The sequence below is a fragment of the Gekko japonicus genome, unplaced genomic scaffold (genome assembly GCF_001447785.1).
Source record: "Gekko japonicus isolate JY-2015 unplaced genomic scaffold, Gekko_japonicus_V1.1 scaffold42, whole genome shotgun sequence".
NCBI lineage: Eukaryota > Metazoa > Chordata > Lepidosauria > Squamata > Gekkonidae > Gekko > Gekko japonicus.
This window is the reverse complement of record NW_015165831.1, coordinates 136,630-159,419: the sequence shown is the minus strand read 5'-3', so window position 1 is coordinate 159,419 and position 22,790 is coordinate 136,630. Positions and strand designations below refer to the sequence as shown.

The 22,790-nt window shown below is 40.3% G+C and overlaps 1 protein-coding gene across 2 annotated transcripts in view; it reads left to right on the top strand.

The window, feature by feature from the left end:
• ARID5B (AT-rich interaction domain 5B) overlaps positions 1-22,790 on the top strand; it is a 261,009-nt gene that overhangs the window by 228,278 nt on the left and 9,941 nt on the right. For both annotated transcript variants that reach the window (XM_015410813.1, XM_015410812.1), the window contains one exon: positions 3,890-3,987. In XM_015410813.1, coding sequence (XP_015266299.1) covers positions 3,890-3,987 — 98 coding nt within the window. The remainder of the gene's footprint in view (positions 1-3,889; positions 3,988-22,790) is intronic.

The following is a 22,790-nucleotide window of genomic DNA, read 5'->3' as shown; positions in this document are numbered from 1 at the left end:
GGAAATAGAAACCAAAATTACAGCAGGCAAGAGCCACCTTATTCTGTCATACTCCTTTTTCCAAGGAGAGACTGGAGCTCCATCCTGTCAGGATTGTTATTAATAGTCATGAGCCTCCAAATAAATCACCAAGCAGTTTTGTAATATGCCTGCATCATTAACACCAAGCAGACTTCTTTAGTTTTGGCTAACCAAGAAAAATACAGGGAGTATTAATGTGCTTTTTATATTTTGTAAACACATTCTTAAGTTAGATTTTGCACCCCTGATGAACTCGTTTCAATCACAGGTAACGAGAGGGTGGAGGTCTATAATGAGTTTCTTGCATTATGGTACGCTACCAAAACGCAGAATATTGGTTTTGCATTCTCTTGGTTTGAGTCTTTGGAGCAAAAAATACACTTCAGATATTTTAAAAAGATTATTTAGAATGGTGAGTAGTTGACCATTTTATCCATGTGAAAGCTACTGTAGTCAGAAGCATATCTGTCCATTTCCGGTGGAATAGTAACAGTTGTATAGACAAGGTTTGCACAACCTGTGACCCACCAAGCCTAATGCAGTCCACCAGCAACGTTATAAATACGGTTTCCTAGTGCTTAGTTACCCACCCCCATTTTTGCACTTTCAGATAGGCAGAAAAACATAATTTACTGAGCCACTCTTGGGCCGCTGAACATGGCCAGTGGACTATATTTGTCTTGCTGAGTTGCAAGTGACATAGGCCTGGTGTAGGATATATCATAGTTGAATGTAAGATGTGCCACCCCATATCGTTTTAATATCTTCCTCAGGAAGGAGAGATGGGAAGGGGCAGAGTTTTGATATGTGTACTATGGATATTTGGGGCAGCTAATGATGGTTTTATCCTGTTTTAAAACCCATGGCTTGTTTCAAATGTTGATAATTTATTTTGTATTTATGGTCTTAATGCTATTGTTTTTACCTGGAAGCGTCCTTGGGCTAGTCTCTGGAGAGATGGCATATAAATTCCCTAAATATGTAGAATGAAAGATTTTTTAAAAAATCACTGTTGGATAATGAAAATGTTAAATTTGAATGGCTGCAGGGATTTGTGAATTTTCCAGAAGTCGGTGCTTTGTTCACAACCTCTTAGAAGATGATGTCAGGCTTAAGTGCTTGTTTTTGAAGTTAAATAAAACATGGTGTCAAGACTCCCAGGACCGGCGGGTATTTCAGCACCACGTCAGCATAACTTAGCACAGTCACTTCAGTAAATAAGTGAAACCGGTCTATTGATTGCAGAGCAAGCATGACTGCCAAAAACAAATTGAATTTGGATTAGACAATGAATGTTCTATTGAACGTTTCCACGCCTTAAAAATTAATGTTAACAGATAGGGAAGAAGGACATCTCTTCTCCTAAAATGTACATTTATCTTGGAGTGATTCAGTTTTAATATTTTTTTCAGTTAAATTTTTTATTAAAGATAGAAACATACAATCCAAACTTTTAGCATTAACTTTTCAAATTGACATACATAACGATATAAGAATAACTGTATTAACCTGTCTAGATAAACTGGTGATTCAGTTTTAATTGTAAGAGTACAGCCCATTTTTACCTTGGTCTTCAAAGCTATAATAGCACTTAGCACAGAACCCAAAAATTCAGAGCTCTTATTTCCTTTTGTGGCATTTTATTTCTCTGACTTATTATGGGCTTGAGGGATCGGGGGGGGGGTAGGGTTGCCAGCTCCAGGTTGGGAAACTCCTGGAGGTTTGGGGGTGAGGCCTGGGAAGGAAAGAGATCTCAGTGAGGTACGAGCCAGTTTGGTGTAGTGGTTAAGTGCGCGGACTCTAATCTGGGAGAACTAGGTTTGATTCCCCACTCCTCCACTTGCAGCTGCTGGATGACCTTGGGCAAGCCATAGTTCTGGCAGAGCTCTTCTTGAAAGAGCAGTTCTTGAAAGAGCTCTCTCAACCCCACCCACCTCACAGGGTGTCTGTTGTGGGGAGGGGAAGGGAGAGGAGTTTGTAAGCCGCTCTGAGACTCCATAGTGTGAACCCTCCAAAGCATCCATTTTCTCCAGGCAAAGTGATCTCTGTATTCTGGAGATGAGCCATAATTCCAAGGAATCACCAGGTCCCACCTGGAGGTTGTCATCCCTTGGTGATGCACTGTGCATTTAGGTTTCCACATATGGAAGACAAGGTAGTAGGTCTGCAAGTGATGTGTCCCATGGGCTGATAGATTTGCCATGCACTCCTATGCAGAGTTACTCCACTCTAAGCAATTGATTTCAATGGTTTTAGATGGGACTAATCTGCATAGCAGTGCTTTGCTAGTAGGGAATTTTGTATGGATGGAATGAGTATCTGTGCATACAATATCCTGATAGTACATGGATGTAGGATCAATAGCTCATGGTGTATACATGTAATGTCTATGTTAATTAAACTTTTTCTTTAAATTAAAAAATTAAACTATTTCTTTAAATTAAAAAAAAGTTTGGACACCAGTTGTAAGTGTATATTCAGTTTTCTCACATACAAGACAGATTTATCAAAATTTTAGGCATTTCAAACTACTGATGAACAAATAGGCATTTTGATTTAATCGGCTGCTAGAAGTAGGCGGTAGTTGTGTCTAATGAGTACAAAACAAAGATAAGCTTCAAGGATGTTTCTCTGAAATTATAACATTACCAAATAACATGTCTTTTTGCTTTTGAAGCATGCTTTCTGCAAAGGAAGCATTTTATCTTTATGCAGAGTAGGGAAGTCACCATTTACCCTGTAATATTTAACCGTTCCACTCATCTCCTCTTTTTTAGATTAAAATTATAGGCCCCAAATTGCAAGTTTTGATATTTGTTTTCATTTGATTGCTGCCTTTGGCTCTTTGGTGAACTCCTCTGGCAAGCGCTGTGGGTGACTGTAAAGAAGCCTGTAGGTTTGAATATATTAAGTGCCACAGTATTCCACAAAAATGACTCCATTCCTCCAGCGATTGTCCCCATCACTACTCTGCAATTTTCACTAACCATCCCCCCTCCCACCCCCACTATGAACTGCATGCAGAAAAGGGTAAATTCCTTTGCCTCTCCTATTCCTTATTTATCTTCCTGTTTTTCAGTGTTGCAAGCTTATATCAAAAAGCAGTGGCATTTAGAACCATTCTGTTGCCAGATCTTTTGTATGTTACTTGTATTGGATCCTAATGGTTGCCCCAGTGAACTTCCTCCCCCACCCTCACCCCCAAACTGTGGTGTGTAACTTAATATTTTACAAGATGTTTGTTTCCTTCCATTTGGCCAAGTATAGGACATAGCTTAAATATTAACATTGGAGAATGTTTAGATTCCATTACTATTTGATCTGTATATTTTACTGACACAGGCGGATGAAAATAAACACCTTGTAGCATATAGAGTTGTAGATTATGTTTTTGTGTGGATTTAGGGGAGCCTATCATGGATTAAGGGCTTGCGTGGATTCGTTTTTTCACTAACTCGGTTAAAATAACTATGTAATCATTATTTGCGCTTGGTTTGAAATTCGTTTTCATAATTTACCAAGGGATTTGTCTGCATACATTTCTATAGTTAATGGCCCTCAATTGATTGAAGTTTCTTTTCTAGAAATTGCACACACAAAATGGCAAAAAGGGTTGATAATGAGACAGCGGTAAAACCCAATTGTACCCAAGAAAAATAGAATTATGGGAAACAAATGTATGAAAAATCATATTTTGCTGAGAGAGCCATAGATACATGTACAACCCATCAATACTGTAGCTTTAGCCGTGCTCCTGGCACATACTGTTCTAAATTTGCTCTACGTATGTTTGTTGCTGTGATCTCAAATGCTGAGGGGGGGGATCTGTAAAGATGCAAGATTAAATTTTCCATTGCCATTTTTGCAGATAACAGCTCGGCGACAATGGAAACATATTTATGATGAATTAGGTGGTAACCCTGGAAGCACAAGTGCAGCCACATGTACTCGTAGACATTATGAAAGGTAAGATAACAAATATTGAAATGCTTGTTTAATAAAAGGGGGGATATTAATTTGGAGAACCTTCAAAGCCTTTTGGAAAGACTTCGGTGCGTGGGGTGGGGGAGAGAGGGAGACCTCTTACAAAGGAATAGTAAATATTCCATCACCAGCCTGGCCCTGTAATACTGTAATTTAAACCTGAGAGAGAGAGAGGGAGTGTGTGTGTGTCCTATGGCAAAGCAAACAAATCTGCCATCTGATTCTTTTCTGTTTCATACCTTCATTTTACTCACGCTTGTCATGCAGAAACTGTTAGAAACAAACAAAACAGACAATAGCTTGAAGAAATCATAATCATGAATTTGCATGAAGGCTTGTTTTGTTTTTAAAAGCCTATTCCAGATCTGTGCAAAGCAATCTGTGCCCATTTCAAATTAGTAAGAATGTTCTTCCCATTATAAGTCGCAGGGTTAAAAAAAAAAAATCTTCTTCCCTGTTCCTTTAATGCTCTCTCCTTCCCTTCCCGCAGCTGACAGCCATTTATCTTTCTAAAGTGCAACAGACTCACTGTTTTATAAGCATTGATTTTATACCCTTTTCTGAGTTAATAATAGTTTCCAAAGCTTTGGTATCCAGGGTACATCAGATAACGCGATACAGTTGTGATGCTTCCTTAGAAGAATTTTGAGAAAAATGCAGGCCATTAATAAAATATGTGTGCTTTCAAGCTCTGGAATAAGCAATGTGATCTCATGCTCCAGATCGCTAACTAGCTGCCTTTAGGGGCCAAGAAAGTGTTTTGTTTATCACCATCTACGAGCATGGCATGTTGTTTTTTATTAGACACACAGGGCATACATGCTTTATTTGAAGGGTGAGCTGTGAGCTATACCGAGAAAGGTGACAGTTGCAAACCTTAAATCCCAGTGTGAAGACCACAGTATCAATAACATTTGATCAGCAGTGGGTTGCTTCATGACATTAATAAAGTGTAGGTAGATGCCAGTTCTCCACCGTTTGTTTATTTATTTTACAGCATTTATATCCTGCCTTTTTATTAGGGTTGCCAACTCTGGGTTGAGAAATTCCTGGATGTGGGGGGGTGGAGCCTGGAGAGGGTGGGGTTTGGGGAAGGGGGGGGACTTCATTGGGTTATAATGCCATAGAGTCCACCTTCCAAAGTAGCCATTTTTCTCCAAGTGAACTGAACAATCTGTCGCTTGGAGATCAGTTGTAATAGCGGGAGATCTCCAGCCAGCCTACTTTCTACACTCACAAGGACCAACAAGGCAGCTAACAATTTTTAAGCATACGTGACAAAAATCACATTTTAAAACCATTAAAACCAACCAAACAACAGCAACGACATAATTTAAACATTTAAAATCAGAACTGGGGGAAAAAACACAATGGCATAAAAACATCAATTAAAACATTTAAAGCAATCTTGCTGTAGCACAGCCAAGAAATGGAAGCCTGGGTAAAGCCATGTAAATGAAAGAGTCCACGCAGATAGGAATGGGCTATGTTTTCAGCAGCTCCTATTGCAATCCAGCAGCCCATGTGTACGGTTTTAGAAAGAAAGTTAGTTACTTGGTCCTACTGAAATCAATGGATTTTAAGTACACAGATGGTCTCTTAAGTCCCATTGATCTCAGTGGGACTTTGGCTCTGTCCATTGCAGTTGAACTCATCGAAAGAAGGAAGGGAGAAAGCATTCAGTCAGCACTAATCATGTGTTTGATATAAGCATACTGTTGATAGTGGAGAGTGGTGTCCTTGCACTGCCTGGTTTATAGCGCCAGTGGTAGATGGATTTCCCAAATCAAACTGGAAACCTAGAGGGCACGTGTCTCTAGTATTTCTGTCTCTCTGTTTATTCCCACACTCTGCAACCCAACTCTACCCCAGTCCTCTAAGCTCTGTTCATCAGTGGTAGTAGTCAGTATGCAGGGACACTGCCATCTCCTCTTAAGGAAAAAAAATATGTGCTGTTTAGGTTGTTGGTTTGTTTTGGGGGTCACAGTGCAGCAGAAAGTTTTTTGGTGCACCACTAACTGTAACAAAAGTGTAAACTCCTAGAAAATAGGAATGTAAAAATAAATTTTAAAAAACTATTTTAACTTGTTGCAGTTTTATTTTTCTCATTGATACACAGTGGAAATAGTATGCTACGGTTTCCAAAAAGGCCTGTAAAGAATGAGTGATAGTAATAGTTCAATCATTCAATGGGATATGGATACAGTACTTATATTATTCACAGACACATACCGCTGAATAAAACTGATCACTTGTATGATTTGGTCTTTTATGAATTTTTGTGAAAATGCTTTCTTAAAAATATCTTGTGTATCTGCTAAAGAACAATTGTTTTATTTGGATTATATATGTTTCTGAAATAGACTTATCTGTTCTTCAGTCTTTACTGCATCGGTAACTTTAGCAGTCACCCTGGATCAATGATGTTATGTGGGACAGGAAAAAGGGGAAGAGATATTTAGACCGATTCCCCACAAGCAGCTGTGCCGCCCTCGCTCTTCTGTTTCCCCCACTTGCACTGGTCAATTTCACACTATTCGCTGCGTGGCTACATTTTGACCCGCAGCTCCTCCCCGATTTCCCCCGTGTCTTCTCGATCTCAAAAAACAAGGATCAAGAAGACGCGGGGGAAATTTTTTTGGGGGGGCCCTGCAGGTCCACATGTGGCCACGCAGTGAATAGTGTGAAATTGACCAATGCAGGCGGGGGTAACAGAAGAGCGAGGGCGGCACAGCTGCTTATGGGGAATCGGTCTTAGTCTGTCCCTTCTCCCCACCTGACAAACTGTTAAGGTTTGTATCCAGACTAAATTGGCACATTCCATCCATTCCCCCTTCCTGCGGCAGACTCCACCATCATGCCATTCCTCAGGGGTCCCTATCCCTCACAAGCAGCCTTTCATGGAGAGCAACAGGCTGCAGTGGGAAGGAGAAGGGAGGAAAGTTCCATCCAACCCTGCGTCTTTCCTTTCTGGTAGAGTTGCCAGCAGAGTGCTAGCAACTAGCAAGAGCTTTTTGGGATGGGGAGAAACGGCACATGATGATATCGCTTAACTTCAAGTTTGCACCCAGAAGTGACATCACAACGCTCTAGAAATTTTGTCCACCTTTCCTAGAGCATCGTGATGTCACTTCCACGTACAAACTGGAAGTGTTATTGCATCACTGCCTCCCTCCACCTCCTTCCCGTTGCTCCAGCTGGAGCTAAGAGGCCTGGCAGGGCCCTAGAACCTGGGGTTGGGCGCTTGCTGCCCTCAGAGGGACGGTGAGCCTTCTTACTGTACCGGTCTCCTTTTGCGGGGATAAAAGGGTGTGCCTAGTCAAGCCTGGGAATCTCTCCTCAGAACACCCATACTTTGGAAAGTTGTTCAAAGCTGTGGCATGTTTATGCTCTCCTCACCCATTCTCTTCTTCTCTGCGAATGGCAAACGGAGTGCACAACTTTCTGCTGTGCTTTTGGTTCTCTGGATTTCAGTCTCTCTTCAGTGGACTCCGAAAGTTATACCTTTGCTTAGGATTTGCATTGTCTGTTTTGGACTGGAGTGTTGCACTGTGAGTGAAAGCCATTCCATATTTTCATGCTCCTGTGTTTTTGTTTAGCCTTGACACTCCTTGAGCAGGTTTTCAATAGTGGCAACAAAAGCACATTGAACCTGCAGTGTTTTTAAAAGCAGTATCTTTTGCACTTTGTAGGCTAGTGTGGATTTTAAGTGCAAAGGCAGATGAGGAAAGAAATTGGGGGGGGGGGGATTCTCCCATTTTCCTGAAACTACCCCACGCTTGAAATTGATTGGGGCTCTCAGTAAGTCTTGCCTCACATTAGTTTGGTTTTTTGCAGATATTCAAAGTAAATTTTGGGGAACAAAGGCTGAATATATTTAGCTCACTTGAGGAGTTCCCTAAGTTGTGCAATTTGTTTTGTCAGTGCAAGTTTTAACAAACCCGCGGTTCGCTGGCATTAGACTAAAACACTATTAGAAACAGTGTAGCAGAATTTTCTAAGCGTTTGAATTACTGTTGTTAATGGTTTGTTGTAGAAGGGGGAAATACTGTGGCTTGTATATCCTTTGCAATGCACCAGCCTTCTGGTTTAATAGCTGCTGTCCCTTTAACAAATGGATCTCAGGTAACAGATCCAGGAAGGACCTCTGCTTGAGGCAGAGAAGAACTGCTGCTAGTCAAAAACACTAGCATTGCTCTCAGTGGGATGACAGTAAAAGACACTTCTTCCTGCTCCCATCTTTTAAATGATGCTAACTAACAAATCATGTATAAAAGCTTTATTGTTAAGGCTTCTCTCCCAAATTAAAAAAGAAGGCTAAAAATGATTTCTGAATGTATCTATGTTTAATTGCATATGATTCATATCCAGTAAGCAGTTTCATTTTTTAAAAAAGATATTATATTGCCAGTGGGTTCAGTAAGTGTTATTTTTAGATATGAAGTGCAGGCTCTTCTTTTGCTTTATTAATGAGTTCAATAATGCAAGTCCAGGTTGGTTAAGTTTTGTGTGTATGTGTGTTTTGTCAAATCAATGGATGTTTTTATTTAAAGTGTAGCAGGAATTGTATAGTGCCCATGAATGCATTATTGTCACTGTAGGGCTGACTGGTCTGAACCTGCCTTTCCGATTGGTTTAAATCAAATCAGCCCAAGCACTTCATAAAAATGTCTTTGTCAGCCCAGTTTTGCTTCCAAACCTATTCATCTCTGTCAGTTTTTAATATTAGTACCAGGCTCTTGGCCATAGTCCATTAGTACTGTACTTAATTGCTCATGTTACAGATGATTACCAATATAAAAAGCATTAATGTTTTCCCATTGTGGGTCTGTTGCTATGTGCATGACTCAACACTTGCAAAGATTGCAAGCTGCTGTTGTTATTTTGGTCATGAAGCTTTAATTCTCTGCTGTAAGTTACCTTGGGTGATCACATAAAGTAAAAACAGTGTATACCCCTGTTATGGAGCTGAAGGGACAGTGATTCTGATAGAACTTCTCTACCCAGCAAGACAAGTTTGCATTTCTGAAATTCTTCACGGCTCGCTTGTCAGAATCCTGTCTATCTTTTATCATCCGGGATTAAACAAAGAACAAAAAATGTATTGGAAATGGCTAGTTTTCTCCTAGAACGACATCCTTCGCAGTGTGATGCAGAAATAATGACAGCAAACCAGGCATGCGTTTCACTTGAGGGCTTTTTCTTTTAACTTCTGCACCAAAATGCATGATTGCCAACTTCAATTTCCCTGCATAAATAGTTGTAATTGTGTAAATGAGCAGGATGTTGTGATTTTCATCAGGAATTTAAAAACAAAGCAAAACTGATGACAATGCACTACATAGCAATCTCTTTGAGAGTGCAGATTTCTTAAATAAAATGTCATTTTAGAAAGTAAACAAGACTATTAAGTCAAGTCAGGTGCCCAGTTTAAACATTTTCTTGTACACTGATATTATATGGGAGGACTTTGCCCTTTTGTTGGTTGTGTGAATGCTTCCACAAGATAAATCAGGGGACCTGTAGCTTCACCTGCCGCACAGTATTAAGATATACTGCTAGTAGACCCAGTGTACAAGAATGATGGAGGGTTTTTTAAATGTAAACACACGTACATGCAGAGTATAAATGCCTTCTTCCCCAGACACAGGATAGTTCACAGTGTGAGAAGGGGAGACAACCCCCCCCCCAGTGAATCCTGCATTTTAACTTCAGATATACTCTGACTTGCAACAGCCTGCTGTGGTCTCTGTTCTCTGTGAAGCTGCTTTTTCTTAAAGCCACAGACACATCTTACGCTATATTGTTCTGTATAGGACAGTGAAACTTCATGTCCCCATTCCAGACAGCGGAGCTTTAAAAGTGTTCTGTCCCTGTTGTTTTTTTGTAGAATCCAGAGCATCTTGAACCTTAGTTGCTGTAGATTTTCCGGGCTGTATGGTTGTGGTTTTGGCAGGCCGGCCGGCAGGCAGAAGAGTCAGTGTGTCCAGGGTTCGGGCTTGCCGGGCACGGGAAGCGATCCCGCATTTCTCCGGGACCAACGCCTCCCCCCCCCCAGCTCTGTTTCTGGATCACTCCTCAAGTTGTTTGTTTATTTTTAAAAAAAACGAACGAGGGGGGTGGCGAAATCGGAACCGAGCAGAAAGTTATTTTCCCGTGGCTAGAAAGCAGTTCGCCTTGGAGGGTGCGGGGTTTAGGCAGAAATGGGGGGGGGGCTATTTGATCACATTTCTCCTCCCCGTGTCTCAAATCGGTGAGCAAAGACTTTTCCTGCAAAAGAAAAGAAAAAAAAGCTAGGAGCTCCCCCCCATCAGATTCCTAATTAGAATGGGTTTCCTTTCCTTGGTAAAGAGGGTTTAAAAAAAAAAAACTTTAAAAAATTGTATTTAAACTTGACACACACACACACACCCGGAACAGAGTTCAGCCTTCCCCAAAGACAAAGTTTTGAAGATAAACCACAAGACTCCCTCCACTGCCAGGATAGACAGGAGAGAGACCTTCCTTCTTCTTTTCTTTTTATAGCCTAACTACCTGAAGGAGCATCGGATTGGAACCACTGCCAGCCTCAGATTTACTCCCTCCACACACAAACACACCTGAGAACAACAGATAGGCCGGCTGGACTGACTGCCCCAGACCGGCTCAAATGACCACGGGTTGGTTAGAGCAGAAAGGTTCCTTTGCCCTTTCCCTGGCTCCGATGTCTGCTTCTTTCCCTTCAAACTGTAGGCTGGGATTGGGAATCTTCATTCTCTCCTGTCAGGTGTGGAGGACACTTAACACTACCTCCCCCTCCAAAAAATGCTGTTATTTCAGCAGACATCCTAATACCCCTTGCATACATTCAGTATACTATTCTGAAAAAGAAATACACTAAAATACATTAATATATAGAGGATTTATAGTCCTTGTTGAGAATACATACGTGAGGACTATAATATGTGAGGAATATAGATCAATTGCAGTCTAGTGCTGCTTGGTTATGAGAAATCACTCACAAATCAAATCAATATGGATACATTCTTAGAAAAATTTAGTTCCCAATCACGTCGACTATTACTGTAATAATAAATAATAAACCTGAAACATTTTTGTGCAATAAACCACTTGTATTTATTATTTAGTTATTATTTAGTAGTTATTATTTAGAAGTATGGGCATGGCAGTACCACACAGACATGCAAAAAGTTGTTAACTACGGGGCTGCTCAGGGACCACTGGACTCAGACCTTTAATCAGCAGTGGCAAGTGGCTCACCAATTGTCTGCTCCTGCACTGCTGCCATTTTGGAGGATGAAGCAATGGGTGAGCTAATGCCCATGGTTGGCCCCACTGAGCTGAGTGGCTCCTGCAAGTGTTGGATTCTAGTGTCACAAAAGCTGCTCGACATGGCTTGCTCCAAAGTCCCTTCCCCTCCTAGTCCAGTCCTGCTTCTTGTACTGAGGAAAGCTCCAAACTTATCTGCAGGATGTGGTAGAATAGAATTTCATGCTTGCAAATATTCAAAATTCTCCAGAATTGCCATTCAGGTTTTGAATGTGTTTTTTGTCTTTAAAATTCAAATCTGAATGTTCATTTCCCCCTTCCTTTGAAATTCCTCAGGACTTTTGTCATCTCTTTGATTTCATTCAGCCCTGCAGGTCTTACTTGTTTGCCAGGGTTTTGTTTTGTTTTTGTTTTTTGATGGGCTATTCATCATTTGTGGGCTATTCATTTTGTGGGGGGGGAAGGTATTTGGAGTTTGTTATTTTAGTTTTGGTCTTAACATGTGATATTTTAATTAATACTGTAATTAATACTGTAAGCCACCATGAGCCAGGAGGAAAGGCAGAGTATAAGTATTTTAATTAATTAATAAAATTCATTTGGCAAGTGTCAAATATGAAATGTCATACTGAGAAGCTGTCAAATATTACTAGATGCTAAATTCTGTTGCCTGCCATTAAGCAAATACCAAACTCCATTGCTTATCAGCTGCAAACCCTAAATATTAAATACTATTGCATGCCAACTAATAAAACCTGTCAAATGCCATCTATTACATTTGAAATATTGGAATAGAATATCTCATATAGTATATTGAAATAAAATTGCCATAGGATATCAAAATGCAGATATCGAATGTTCGGTAAATATCAGAACATTCGAAGAACGTTTGTGTATATTTTCTATCAACGTTCGCTTTTACAAGATAGTTTTGGAAACCAAATTTTGTTAGTGCTATGAAAAAAGAACCCAGGGCCAATGAAGGCCATGAAAATTTGGGCTGTGGCAGCTAATGGAGCCTAATCCCTTGATGAAGCCCACTGATTATCTTTGATTTCCCCCTCCCTATGATTATACATGAGAGTTTTTAAGACCTTGGGGTATGGGAATTTGTATGCCTTTGTGTTTTCAATACCTCATCTTATTCCTCTATACCTTCCTCCCCTGTAAGGTAGACAGACACCCCCCCGGCTGCTGGTGGGGAATGGGGGATAGGTTTGCCAGATCCAGGCTGGGAACTCCTGAATATTTGGGGAGGACAGGGACCTCAGTGTGGTACAGTGCCTCCAAAGCATCCATTTTCCCCAAGGGAACTGATCTCTGTGGTCTGTAGATGAGCTGTAATTCCAGGGGATCTCCAGGTCCCACCTGGAGGCTGGCATCCCTACTCCCCTGCTTCCCCCATTGTGCTTCTGTATATTTCCAAAACTTTGGAAAACAGGGCCATAGCTAGGCCTTTCCATACAGCACAGTAAAATGATCCCCCCCATACACATGCAAACTTACTGTAGTGTATTAAAAGCAGGATATTATCTTTGTTTCACCACTGAAATGCTCCTTTACTCTTCCCCTCTAGTGCTTTGTGAACTCTTCTCCATCTAGGGACACACTGGAAGCGAGTTATTCACATTGTTTTGATGTTTATTTTCCTTTCCTGCATGCTCTAATAAGCAGCAATGTCCGTTAACAATGTTGACATTTAAAATATCATAGGCAGCTGGATTGAAATGAATGGGGCACTTGACACCTCAGAGCTATTGTTATGGACTCCCCGCATACTCAGACAGATGGTCCTTTTTATTGGTTACACTGATTTCTTGGTTTAAAGGGCCTCCTTCCACAGCCATAACAGCAAGAGGTTTATTATATTTTAAAATGTAACCTGATGCTTGGGAAAGCGTCAGAGGTCCCTTTGCAGCCTTACGGCTGGACCATCACACTCCTTCTGATTACGGATCCTGGAATGGAAAAGGATCAGCTAATCTGTCTTGGTTTCAGATCAATCATTTCTAATGTATCCAAGCAGTTCAAGCCCTGGTTTTCGCTGTGTTTTTTTAAAGAATATCTGATTGAAATCCCTCTAAGAATTTTATGCAAGGTAAAATGTCTCTTCTTCTAGTCTCCCCGTCCCACGAAATGAAAAGCAAAAATCTATTTTTACCCACAAAAACAAGTTAGGTCAGCATAAGGCCTTGGAAATGGGTTTGCGCAACAGCTGTAACGATGTTTTCTTACATTGGGAAGTAATTTAATACACAAGAGAGTCTAGTATTCCAGCTGAAAAATGGCTCGGTTTGCTTAAAGCATTCAGAGATAACTTTTGTAAAAAGCGTGTGCGTTTCAGAAGACATCTGTAAGTGCTAACAGCTAGTCTCCTCAAAGGAGAAACCAAGGAGCCTATTATAATGTCTATATACAAATCTTTATGGTTATCTTTACTACAAGCTGTAATTAATATGGGTGAGATTATTTATTGGAGGGAGGATAGACTTGAGTGTGAAAACATCCTGAGGTGAAAATTAATCCAGTATTATTCCATGCTGTAAACTATAACCAGTTCTTTGTTTAACCAAGAAAAGCCAAACAGGAGATTTTTCTTTGTCACACTGGCTAGGTTGGTTCTGTTTTTGTTTGCTCCTGTCTTCCCCGCCCCCCACAACCAAATCATTCTATTAAGTAAATAAATGTGTTTGTACTGGCCGTTGGCCATAACTAAAAAAAAGTGAAGGTCATAGACATAAAACCACTTACATATAACAAAACTACAAATACAGTGTCTGAAAAAGCGAGCACTCCTGCCAACCTAGCAGTTCGAAAGCAAGAAATTGCAAGTAGATAAATAGGTACCGCTTCGGTGGGAAGGTAACAGCGTTCCGTGCACCTCGGTGTACCGGCCACATGACCATGGAAACGTCTTTGGACAGCGCTGGCTCTTCGGCTTGGAAACGGAGATGAGCACTGCATCCCTAGAGTCGGATTCGACTGGCTTTCGAGCAAGGGAAACCTTTACCTTTACCTAAGGTACTACTGGACTCTTACTCTTTTCTACTGCTGCAAATACAGTGATACCTGTTTAAACTGGAAACCAAATGTGGTTTGTGCAGTCAGACATTCAATTTGAGAGTGGATCCAGAGATAATATCAAAAGAGAAAGTTGCAGCAAATTCTTCCCTTATAGCGTGAGACCCCATTTCCTTTGGGTGTCACAGTCTGCGTAACCAACATGCATTCTGGCAAATCAGATACTAGCTCAGCTGTCCATTTTGTTCCTCTCCTCTTACTTCAAACAGACTGCTGTGTTAATTTTTTTTAAGTGCCAAAATATGGTTTATTCTTTTCCCCTCATTTTAAAAATATTTTAAAAACAGTTTTAAAGTCACTTCTGGGACTGGGGAGAGCAGGAGATTCATGGCCGTACAGGTGTGTACCAGTAGATGCTGTCCTTGGGTGGCTCTTCTTCATTCAGTCTTCACCACATTGAAAACCCGCAAGAGCTCACCTTGAAACAAATGAACTTTGGTTTATAAAGGAGGAAAACACCTCTGCTACTCTCCTAGGGATACATTAGTGGAAGCCCAAGTATAACTAAAAGCAAACACATTAGCTGAAGTAACAGTTTCTGATCTCCTTACGTTTCTTGTCACCTGTTCTAAAAACAGTTAGGGACTCTTAACTGTCTTTCGGGAAATGTTTGCAATTTGTGTGGTTGTGTAGCTAGTTTTCCATCAAGTGGGAGAGGCTGAAGATCAATTATTTGCCATGGCCTTACTCCTCTCCCTTCCAGTTTTGATAAATAACAAGAGGTTTTCTACTATTTCTTTCCTTGGGGCTTTATCATTAAGATTAAATAACTGTACTCTCAAGCATGCCACTGAACAAACATCTTTTCAATTATGTGAGTAATGGATGCTTTGACAAAAGAACTATTGAGAAATCTGAAAGCATGTTTCTCTCCTCCTCCTCCTCCTCCTGCCCTCTAAAAAAATATTAAAATTAAAGTATCAAGTGACAGAAGAATGTAATTGTTTACCCCTTAGAGAAGTTTCTTAATTCTTTAGTCTTAGAACATTGTGTGTGTGTGTGTGTGTGTGTGTGTGTGTGTGTGTGTTTTGCAAGGTTCGTTTGTGGTATTTTCTGCAGTATTTGGAACTTGCATGAAAGCCAGTAGTAAAAGACGCATGAAGTGTTTTTGTTTTGTCTAAAAGGAGGACATTCCCTTCCAGGGTTTAGGGCTACTCTGTGCCTGGTCTTGGGCTGAGCAGTTTCAAAAGTAGGGCACAAGAATGAGTTTTTGCCATTCCCTGTGCATATCGGGGAACCATAATCACACATACACACCTGCCCCAGAATTGCCTAAATTTAGAGAGAGCATATAACTTTTTTTTCCTTTTGTCCTTGGATTGTCAAGAGTTCAGATTATGTCTAAACTACAACTACTTCCTGTATTTCACAAACAATAGTGTGGAAAGCACCTCCTTTTTCCTGGACCATTTGTGATCACACCTTGCAAAATATCCATTTTACTTGCTTCAGACTGCCCTGTCTTTCCTTCGAGGATGCTCTCATCCAGTCAAGTCTGATTAGTTAGCTAGCACTTTGAAGTCATTCCATTCAAAATATGATCCTTGATCGGGTGGGGTCTCCTATGTGACTATCCAAGAAGGAGGGATAAGAAGCAGCCAGACATGGAACTGAAGCAGCTAGGGGAAAGAGGATACTAAGAATGATTTCTTTTCCAAATAAGTTACTATTGGCCCACACTAAGCATTTTTCAGTAGAAATTCCCTCCCCAGCTATTGCTAGTTTTGACACATAAATAGAAAGTGGAGGACATTTAGCGCAATTCCCATCTGACCGGCTTTGACAAGCATCTTTTAGAGAATACTAAAAAGAGAAACTTAAGCAAAAGGATCTCAGAAAATCTGGACCTGGGCAGAATCCACAACCTCCTTCAACTGAAGGCATTGTGTTCAGCAAAGTGGGAATATCTGAAGCTGATTTACAGTGCAACCTTAAGCAGTGTTGGATCCTTCTGAATCCATTGACTTCAGTGAACTTAGAAAGGTATAACTGCTTCAGATTGCACCACGAAGACAATTGCTTTAGGCTAGTCATCCAAGTCATCATATTGGTGTGAACTAGCCATTCCAAATTTCTATTCCACTTAAAAATGATTGAATTTGTCTTCCTTCCGCCCATAGTCCTTCCTGCCTTTCATTAGTATGGGAGGTATCTGGCAGCCCTTCTGCTGGGCTGCAGTGCCAACTGTTGATTAAAGCAGTAAAGGGATACCTTTCTACAAGGAATGAGGTGTTGTTGTTTGAGAACAAAAGTATCCTGGGTTGGTTTTGCCAGGAATGTAAATATTAGATTTGAACTTTAGAACAGTGCAAGCTGATGTGTTGACTAATTAATTTACCTGCAGAATCAGAAATACAGATAAAAATAACACTATGCATTTGAAATGTGCCATTAGCAGTGCCATCCCAAGCAGAATTTCTCCCTCCTAAGCCCATTAATTTGGTTAGGATGACACTGTAGGTTATCTTTGTTTGAGAGTAAATGCCAGTCTTTTTGGTAAGATGAAGGAAGAGTTCAGCAAATGCCATCTTTGCTAGGTACTTAAGTTTGGCCCCTTCTTTTTTACCTGTATATTAAGAAAAATAGGCATTGTCTTGTATTAAATAGGCATAGTTGGAGGATCTGTTCCACTTTGTTAATATGTGAGCACAGTGCGGCCAGAATTAAGAGCTGAAGCCCTTTCCATGTGTATTTTCAGCGCTGATACACAGTCTGTGGCGGGATAGTGGAATCAGGCATGTATGTCCTTTTCCCAGGCATTGTTTGCCAATATGCGTTGGACATACTTACCTAAAGTGCAACATACATGGGCATGATATCATGTGGTCTTATGCGGCAAAACTGGGAAATAAAGATTGCACGTTACTTGTACTCTATGCACATTGGATGTAAGAGCCTTTGTGTTAAGTGTTGTCAAGCTTGTATCGGACAAAGAGAGTTTTGGTTCTCAAAAGCTTATACCTTGAAAATGTTGGTCTCTGAAGGTGCTACTAGACTCGAATCTAGTTCTTGTAACCCTATTACAGTGAATTATCCCACTGTTTTCTGTTCAACAGAGTGTGGCTTAAAAGAATAGTTGTTTGGCATAGGCATTAATAATTTTTTTAAAATACATGTATTTATTACACATTAGTTTAAAAACAATTATAGGCCCAAATATTGCCTCAATAAGAATTACAGGTCATACAATATGCACAATTGGGACCCTATGCGACCCTAAAACAGACATGTTTCAGCCTACTGGCCTTCTTCAGTGGTCAAGCATAAATGTTGCACATAGGCTCAATTATTGCAATACTAGTATTAATCAATTTAGGACCAAGTGAAAATTATGTATCAGTGACACAATATCAGTGTCACAAGGCAAGGATGTCCTGTATAAGCCTCATGTTGTGCCTAAGTTAGGTACATATAACCAAAGTGGTATTTCAGTTGTGTACCCTCCTATTTTGGTTCGGGAGATTCAATTCCAAAAGCAAATATGGAGCCAGTGTAACAATTAGTGTGTAGTGCCTAATTGAACATCTAGGCCAAAACGCTTCTGTTTTAGGGTCACATAAGGTCCCAACTGTGTGTATTGTACAGTTTGTAATTCTTATTGAGGCTATATTTGGGCCTATATTTGTTTTTAAACTAATTTGTAATAAATACATGTATTTTTGATAATTTATAATATTTATATTGTATATTTATTGATTTTCACATTGGACCCCCTAATTTGTATTCATTTAACTTTTCAGGTTCATAATTCATTTTTGGGTTTTTCCCCTTCTTTCTTTCTCTATAGGCATTAATAAGCATATAAAACAATTATACATCTCTTTTTCCTCTTAAAAAAATTTGGAGCTATATTTTTCCCATGGCATGAGGAAGGAATGTTGGCTAATGAAGTAAAAGAGCCCCCCCCTTAATGTCTTTTATGAAATACTAATGATGAAGACATGTTTGACATGCTGTGAAACACATTTTTCTAATGTGAAGTTTCTCCCTTTTGTTGGAGATGAGATAGAGTCCCCAGAGGATTTTAGAATTTGTAAATACAAAATTATCTGCCTCCCTGGTTCCCCCCCCCATTCCATTCCTTTTTAAAAGGATGGCAGAAAGCCAGATTACTTACATTACAGTAATAGATTTGATGACCTCTGACTTCAGCTGCAGAGAAGTACATTGAATTTTTCATTATATCAGAGGATGCAGAAAGCTAAAAACTCAACATAGCAGGCACCATTATTTAATTCAAGGTTTAGCCAAGCAAAATCTTGTCTTTTTTCCCTGAAGGGGCGGGGGATAGCCACAATTAAACGTAATATCACTTTGATTGTAGTAAATCAGTATTAATAAAACACTGATTTGTTCATCCAAGTTGCATTGATTTTACAGTTGTCTTTATTTTAAAGAAAAAAAGAGATAATCTTGCTTTTCACAGTCACTGAATTTAATCAGGAGCTCAGCTGATGGCAAAGACTTCCCTACTGTTTCTGCTCTGGGCTGGAAAATGTTATTCTTGTATTATTCCAAGGGGGGAGAAATAGCTCCGTGCTGTTCTGAAATCTGCTGCCTGTAAAAGGATTGTTCTTTAATATGCTACTGCCTACACATTCTAGTTATGTTAATTATCCTATAAATAATTCATTTTATTAATCTTAAGGACTGAGTTGTATTTATGATGAAAGCACTGGTCAACCCCCACCACCACCACCAAAACCCACCAACCAACACAGTTCTGACATACTTGGAAATGAATGCCCTTGCCTTTCTCTCCTGTTTCCTCTGCCTTTCCTGTTGAAATTCAGATTGTAAGCTTCTCAAGGGCAGGGACCTTTGTCTTGCTATGTATGTAAGAAAGTATACACATGACTGGTTCTGTGTGAATACTAATAATTTTAACATATTGTTGTAACCACATGAGCACATCTTCCCTTGGTTCAGCAAAATTCCTTCTCATGAACTCATAGGTCTTTCTCCCTCACTACATCTGACAAACACAGCCACTTTTGAGAACTCTTCCTCAGATGTAATTGGTCAGGTTCTCTGAGTCTGTGCACATTCTAGGCCATTTTTTGGGTTTCAGGTTTGGGAAATGCTTCCTTTTATCTCATACTGGGGGGGGGGGGGTGTCAGATCTCCAGCAGCGTAACAGCAAGTTAACACAGAAAAACAAGCTACTAATTACAGGCATGTTGATGTTCTCTGGAATTGTTTGTAAAGCAGAGAAGCAGATTCTTCCTGTGTTGGGCAATATTGGCCTACATTTGACTAAATATTTTGTGTGTGTGTGTGTGTACGCACACACTATCCCAGGGTTTGAATGTTCCACAAGCTTTATTACTCTTGTACTGTAACAGCTTCTAATAATCAGATGATAAGATCACATCCTGTGGGTAATTGTGTTGTACCGTAACAGGCTAACTGAAGAGAGAGAAAACATTTCACTGAAAATTCTAGCAAATGGAAACCTCTCTGTCAAACTGCAAATGTGCGCAGTGTTAAACTTCATTTTAACCCTCTGAGCTTTACAATACAGAGTTATGTTATGTTCTCTTGTTAATGTTGCTTTTTCTTTTTTTAAAAAAAATCCCAGTTGCTGTAGAGAAATAGCAGTGAATTAACGTTTTCTGTAGAAGCGGGCAAAGTGTCTACCCTAGAACAAGCTATCCTTGTGTTTTGATTCATTTTTTACCTTAGTCATGCCTCTCTCCAGATACAAGAAACATTTAATTCCAGATTTCCTGCTGTTGGTGCTAGGCCTTTGACCAGCTATGCGAAATGTATTTTTACTGCTGTCTCTCTGCCAGCTGCTGCGCTCAGTGCAAAATCACTAAAATGGAAACGTATTCCCAGTGTCAAACTTGTCAACCAGGGTTCCCAATTATCACTAGACCTAATGAGTTCGAGGGGGTGCCTGTGACAGCAGAGAGGCAGAATGCTTTTCTTTCTTTCCTTTTTTTCGGTGGACAAAATTCAAAATCGCCACAAAAGGTATCTCAGAAAGAGTGCTAACAGTTGAGTAATCTTAATCAAGTCTGGCCTTGTTCCTATTCCCACTTAAACCAGGAGGGTGATCACACAGAATATTCTGTTTTAAAAAAGGCCAGTGGTGGGTTTTAGTAGAATCCTCTAATTTAAAGCTATGAGCAGCTTTTGAAAAATTTGCAGACAGAGTATGTAGATTGCTAGTGGCCCACATGTTCCCATGGCAACCAAACAAAGTCAAACAACCCTTTCCGCAATGCTAACAACTATTGCCATTAAAAAAATGTATTTTGGTCAAACCTGTTACTTTATTCTAACCCACATCAGAAAAGGTATACACACACACAGAGAGAGAGAGAGAGAGAGAGAGAGAGAGAGCGCTCAGGGTGAAACCCAATCTCATCGCCATGGCTTAAAAATTCCCTGCACAGGAAGATGCTATAGTGTTCCTCAAATGTTTTGAGCTTCTTATTGATGAAATTTGCCATCTCACGCACAAATGAGATTGTATTTCCCCTCTTATTCTGCCTCGTTATGCTTCTTTTTATTACATAAACATTAACTGTAATATTACAGTGGGAAGCAAGTATTTGGCAAAGTCTGTATTATTTCGCTAAGCCTACATAGAGGGAGCCGTTTTCAGTTTTAGCAGCTGTAACATGTTTAAACTCCGTCTGTAATGGGATCTGAAGACCAATATTCCCTGTGGATGTTGCTTAGCTTCATTACTGGCCCGCTGCCAAATTCAGGGCTCGAAAGTATTATTCACGCCTCTCTGCACATACTCATGTCAGAGCATGCTCAGATAATGAATTTTGTTTCTAATATGGCATAAATTAGGTTTACATTTTAACATAATTTATGTTGCATTTTATTAAAATGTGAAATCGCAAGCAAGCTGATCCCAGCTCTCTTGAAGCCAAACTGTTTGAACATCTAAAAGTATCTTAAATTAAAACTGCATGACTTGGAGCTGGTTCTGAAACAATTGGGGGGGGGGTGTGTGAAATCTGTGTCTGAGCAAAAGAGTTGTCTGTCCTGAACCCATAGATGAAGCTACACTTAAGGAAGTTTGATATTTGAACAGATTGCTAACTTTAAAAAGCAATAATGTATTTCTCTTCACAGAAACCTATTTTTTTAATTGCCGTATTAAAAGTTCAGACTGTAGATGTTAAACTGAGTATTGTATTAGTCCTGCAAACAGACATTATTAATTAAATCATGTTGAACGTGTTATAAAACTTTTACCTCTCAAGTTGAGATTCAGATTGTAAAGCCAACTATCACTTTTACTCAGTAGAGGCGTTGTGGTAGGGGATGGACTGTGGAAGGGCCTGCTGCCTCCTGCACTTCCTGTTGCAGTTATTCCAGCCCCTCTGCCCCCTCTACTCTGCCTCCACTTTTCAGATATGTGGACACCACTCTGCACATAGTGGGTTAGATACAGTGAAGCGCCAGCAGAAGGCACTGGCCAGTGGGCAGATCTTCCCCGTGTCCCTTCCCCTCACAGCCCCTGAGACCTCCCAAAAGCCGATGGCAGAGGTCTCTTGCAACCACAGTAACACCACAGGCAGAAGAAGAAGAAGATGGGAGTGATTTTGCCCAACTCTTCACTGCAGCCCCTCTGGACTCGTGGCTTTTTGTCCATGTTGACGCCATAACCTTCAGTGTCAATTTTTCAGAGAAGGTGACTGGGGCAAGGAAGAGGGCAGGAAAGCTCTGTGTCCATCATTGCCTTTTAGCATGTGCTTCACTGAAACCACATCTATATCTTTATGCTGCAGATGGTCAAAAATGGCCTCGCGTAGATGACGTAGGGACTATGGGAGGGATACAGCAGGAGGCATCAAGAAGCAGCACCAGAATGGGGAAGGAAGAAGTGTCTAGTTCCAAACCTAGTTTGGTAACCATTTCAAGAATTCAGACCCAGTGCATGAATTGGCCCAATTCAGTCTTCTTAAGGTCTTATGTAAGAGAGAAACTCAACTCTTTATCCAACCCATCTTTCAGGCTTAAGAAGAGCCATGCTTATTTGCTGGATTAGTCTGGGACTGGGACCATTACATTATTTTACATTCAGGTGGGTAGCCATGTTGGTCTGAATCAGCAGAGCAACGTTTGAGTCCAATGGCACCTCTGAGACTAACAAAGTTCTATTATGGGTATAAATATTATTGGGTTGGTCTTAAAGGTACCACTGGACTCAAACTTTGTTCTATTATTTTTAAGCGTATATCTTAAAATCTGAAGTATATACATAAGAAACAGATATTTGGAAATGCTTCTGTCATCTGGGCATGCTCATCAGAGGACCAGGACTGGCTATGATTTCCTGACAACTGTGTACTTGGTGGCAAAACTGGGTTAGTTGCTGGTTGTTGGTGAATTGGCCTACTATGGAAAGCAGTCAGTGGGTTAAGTTGTAGTTTGGTAAAACTGAGCTTCTGATCTGGACACTG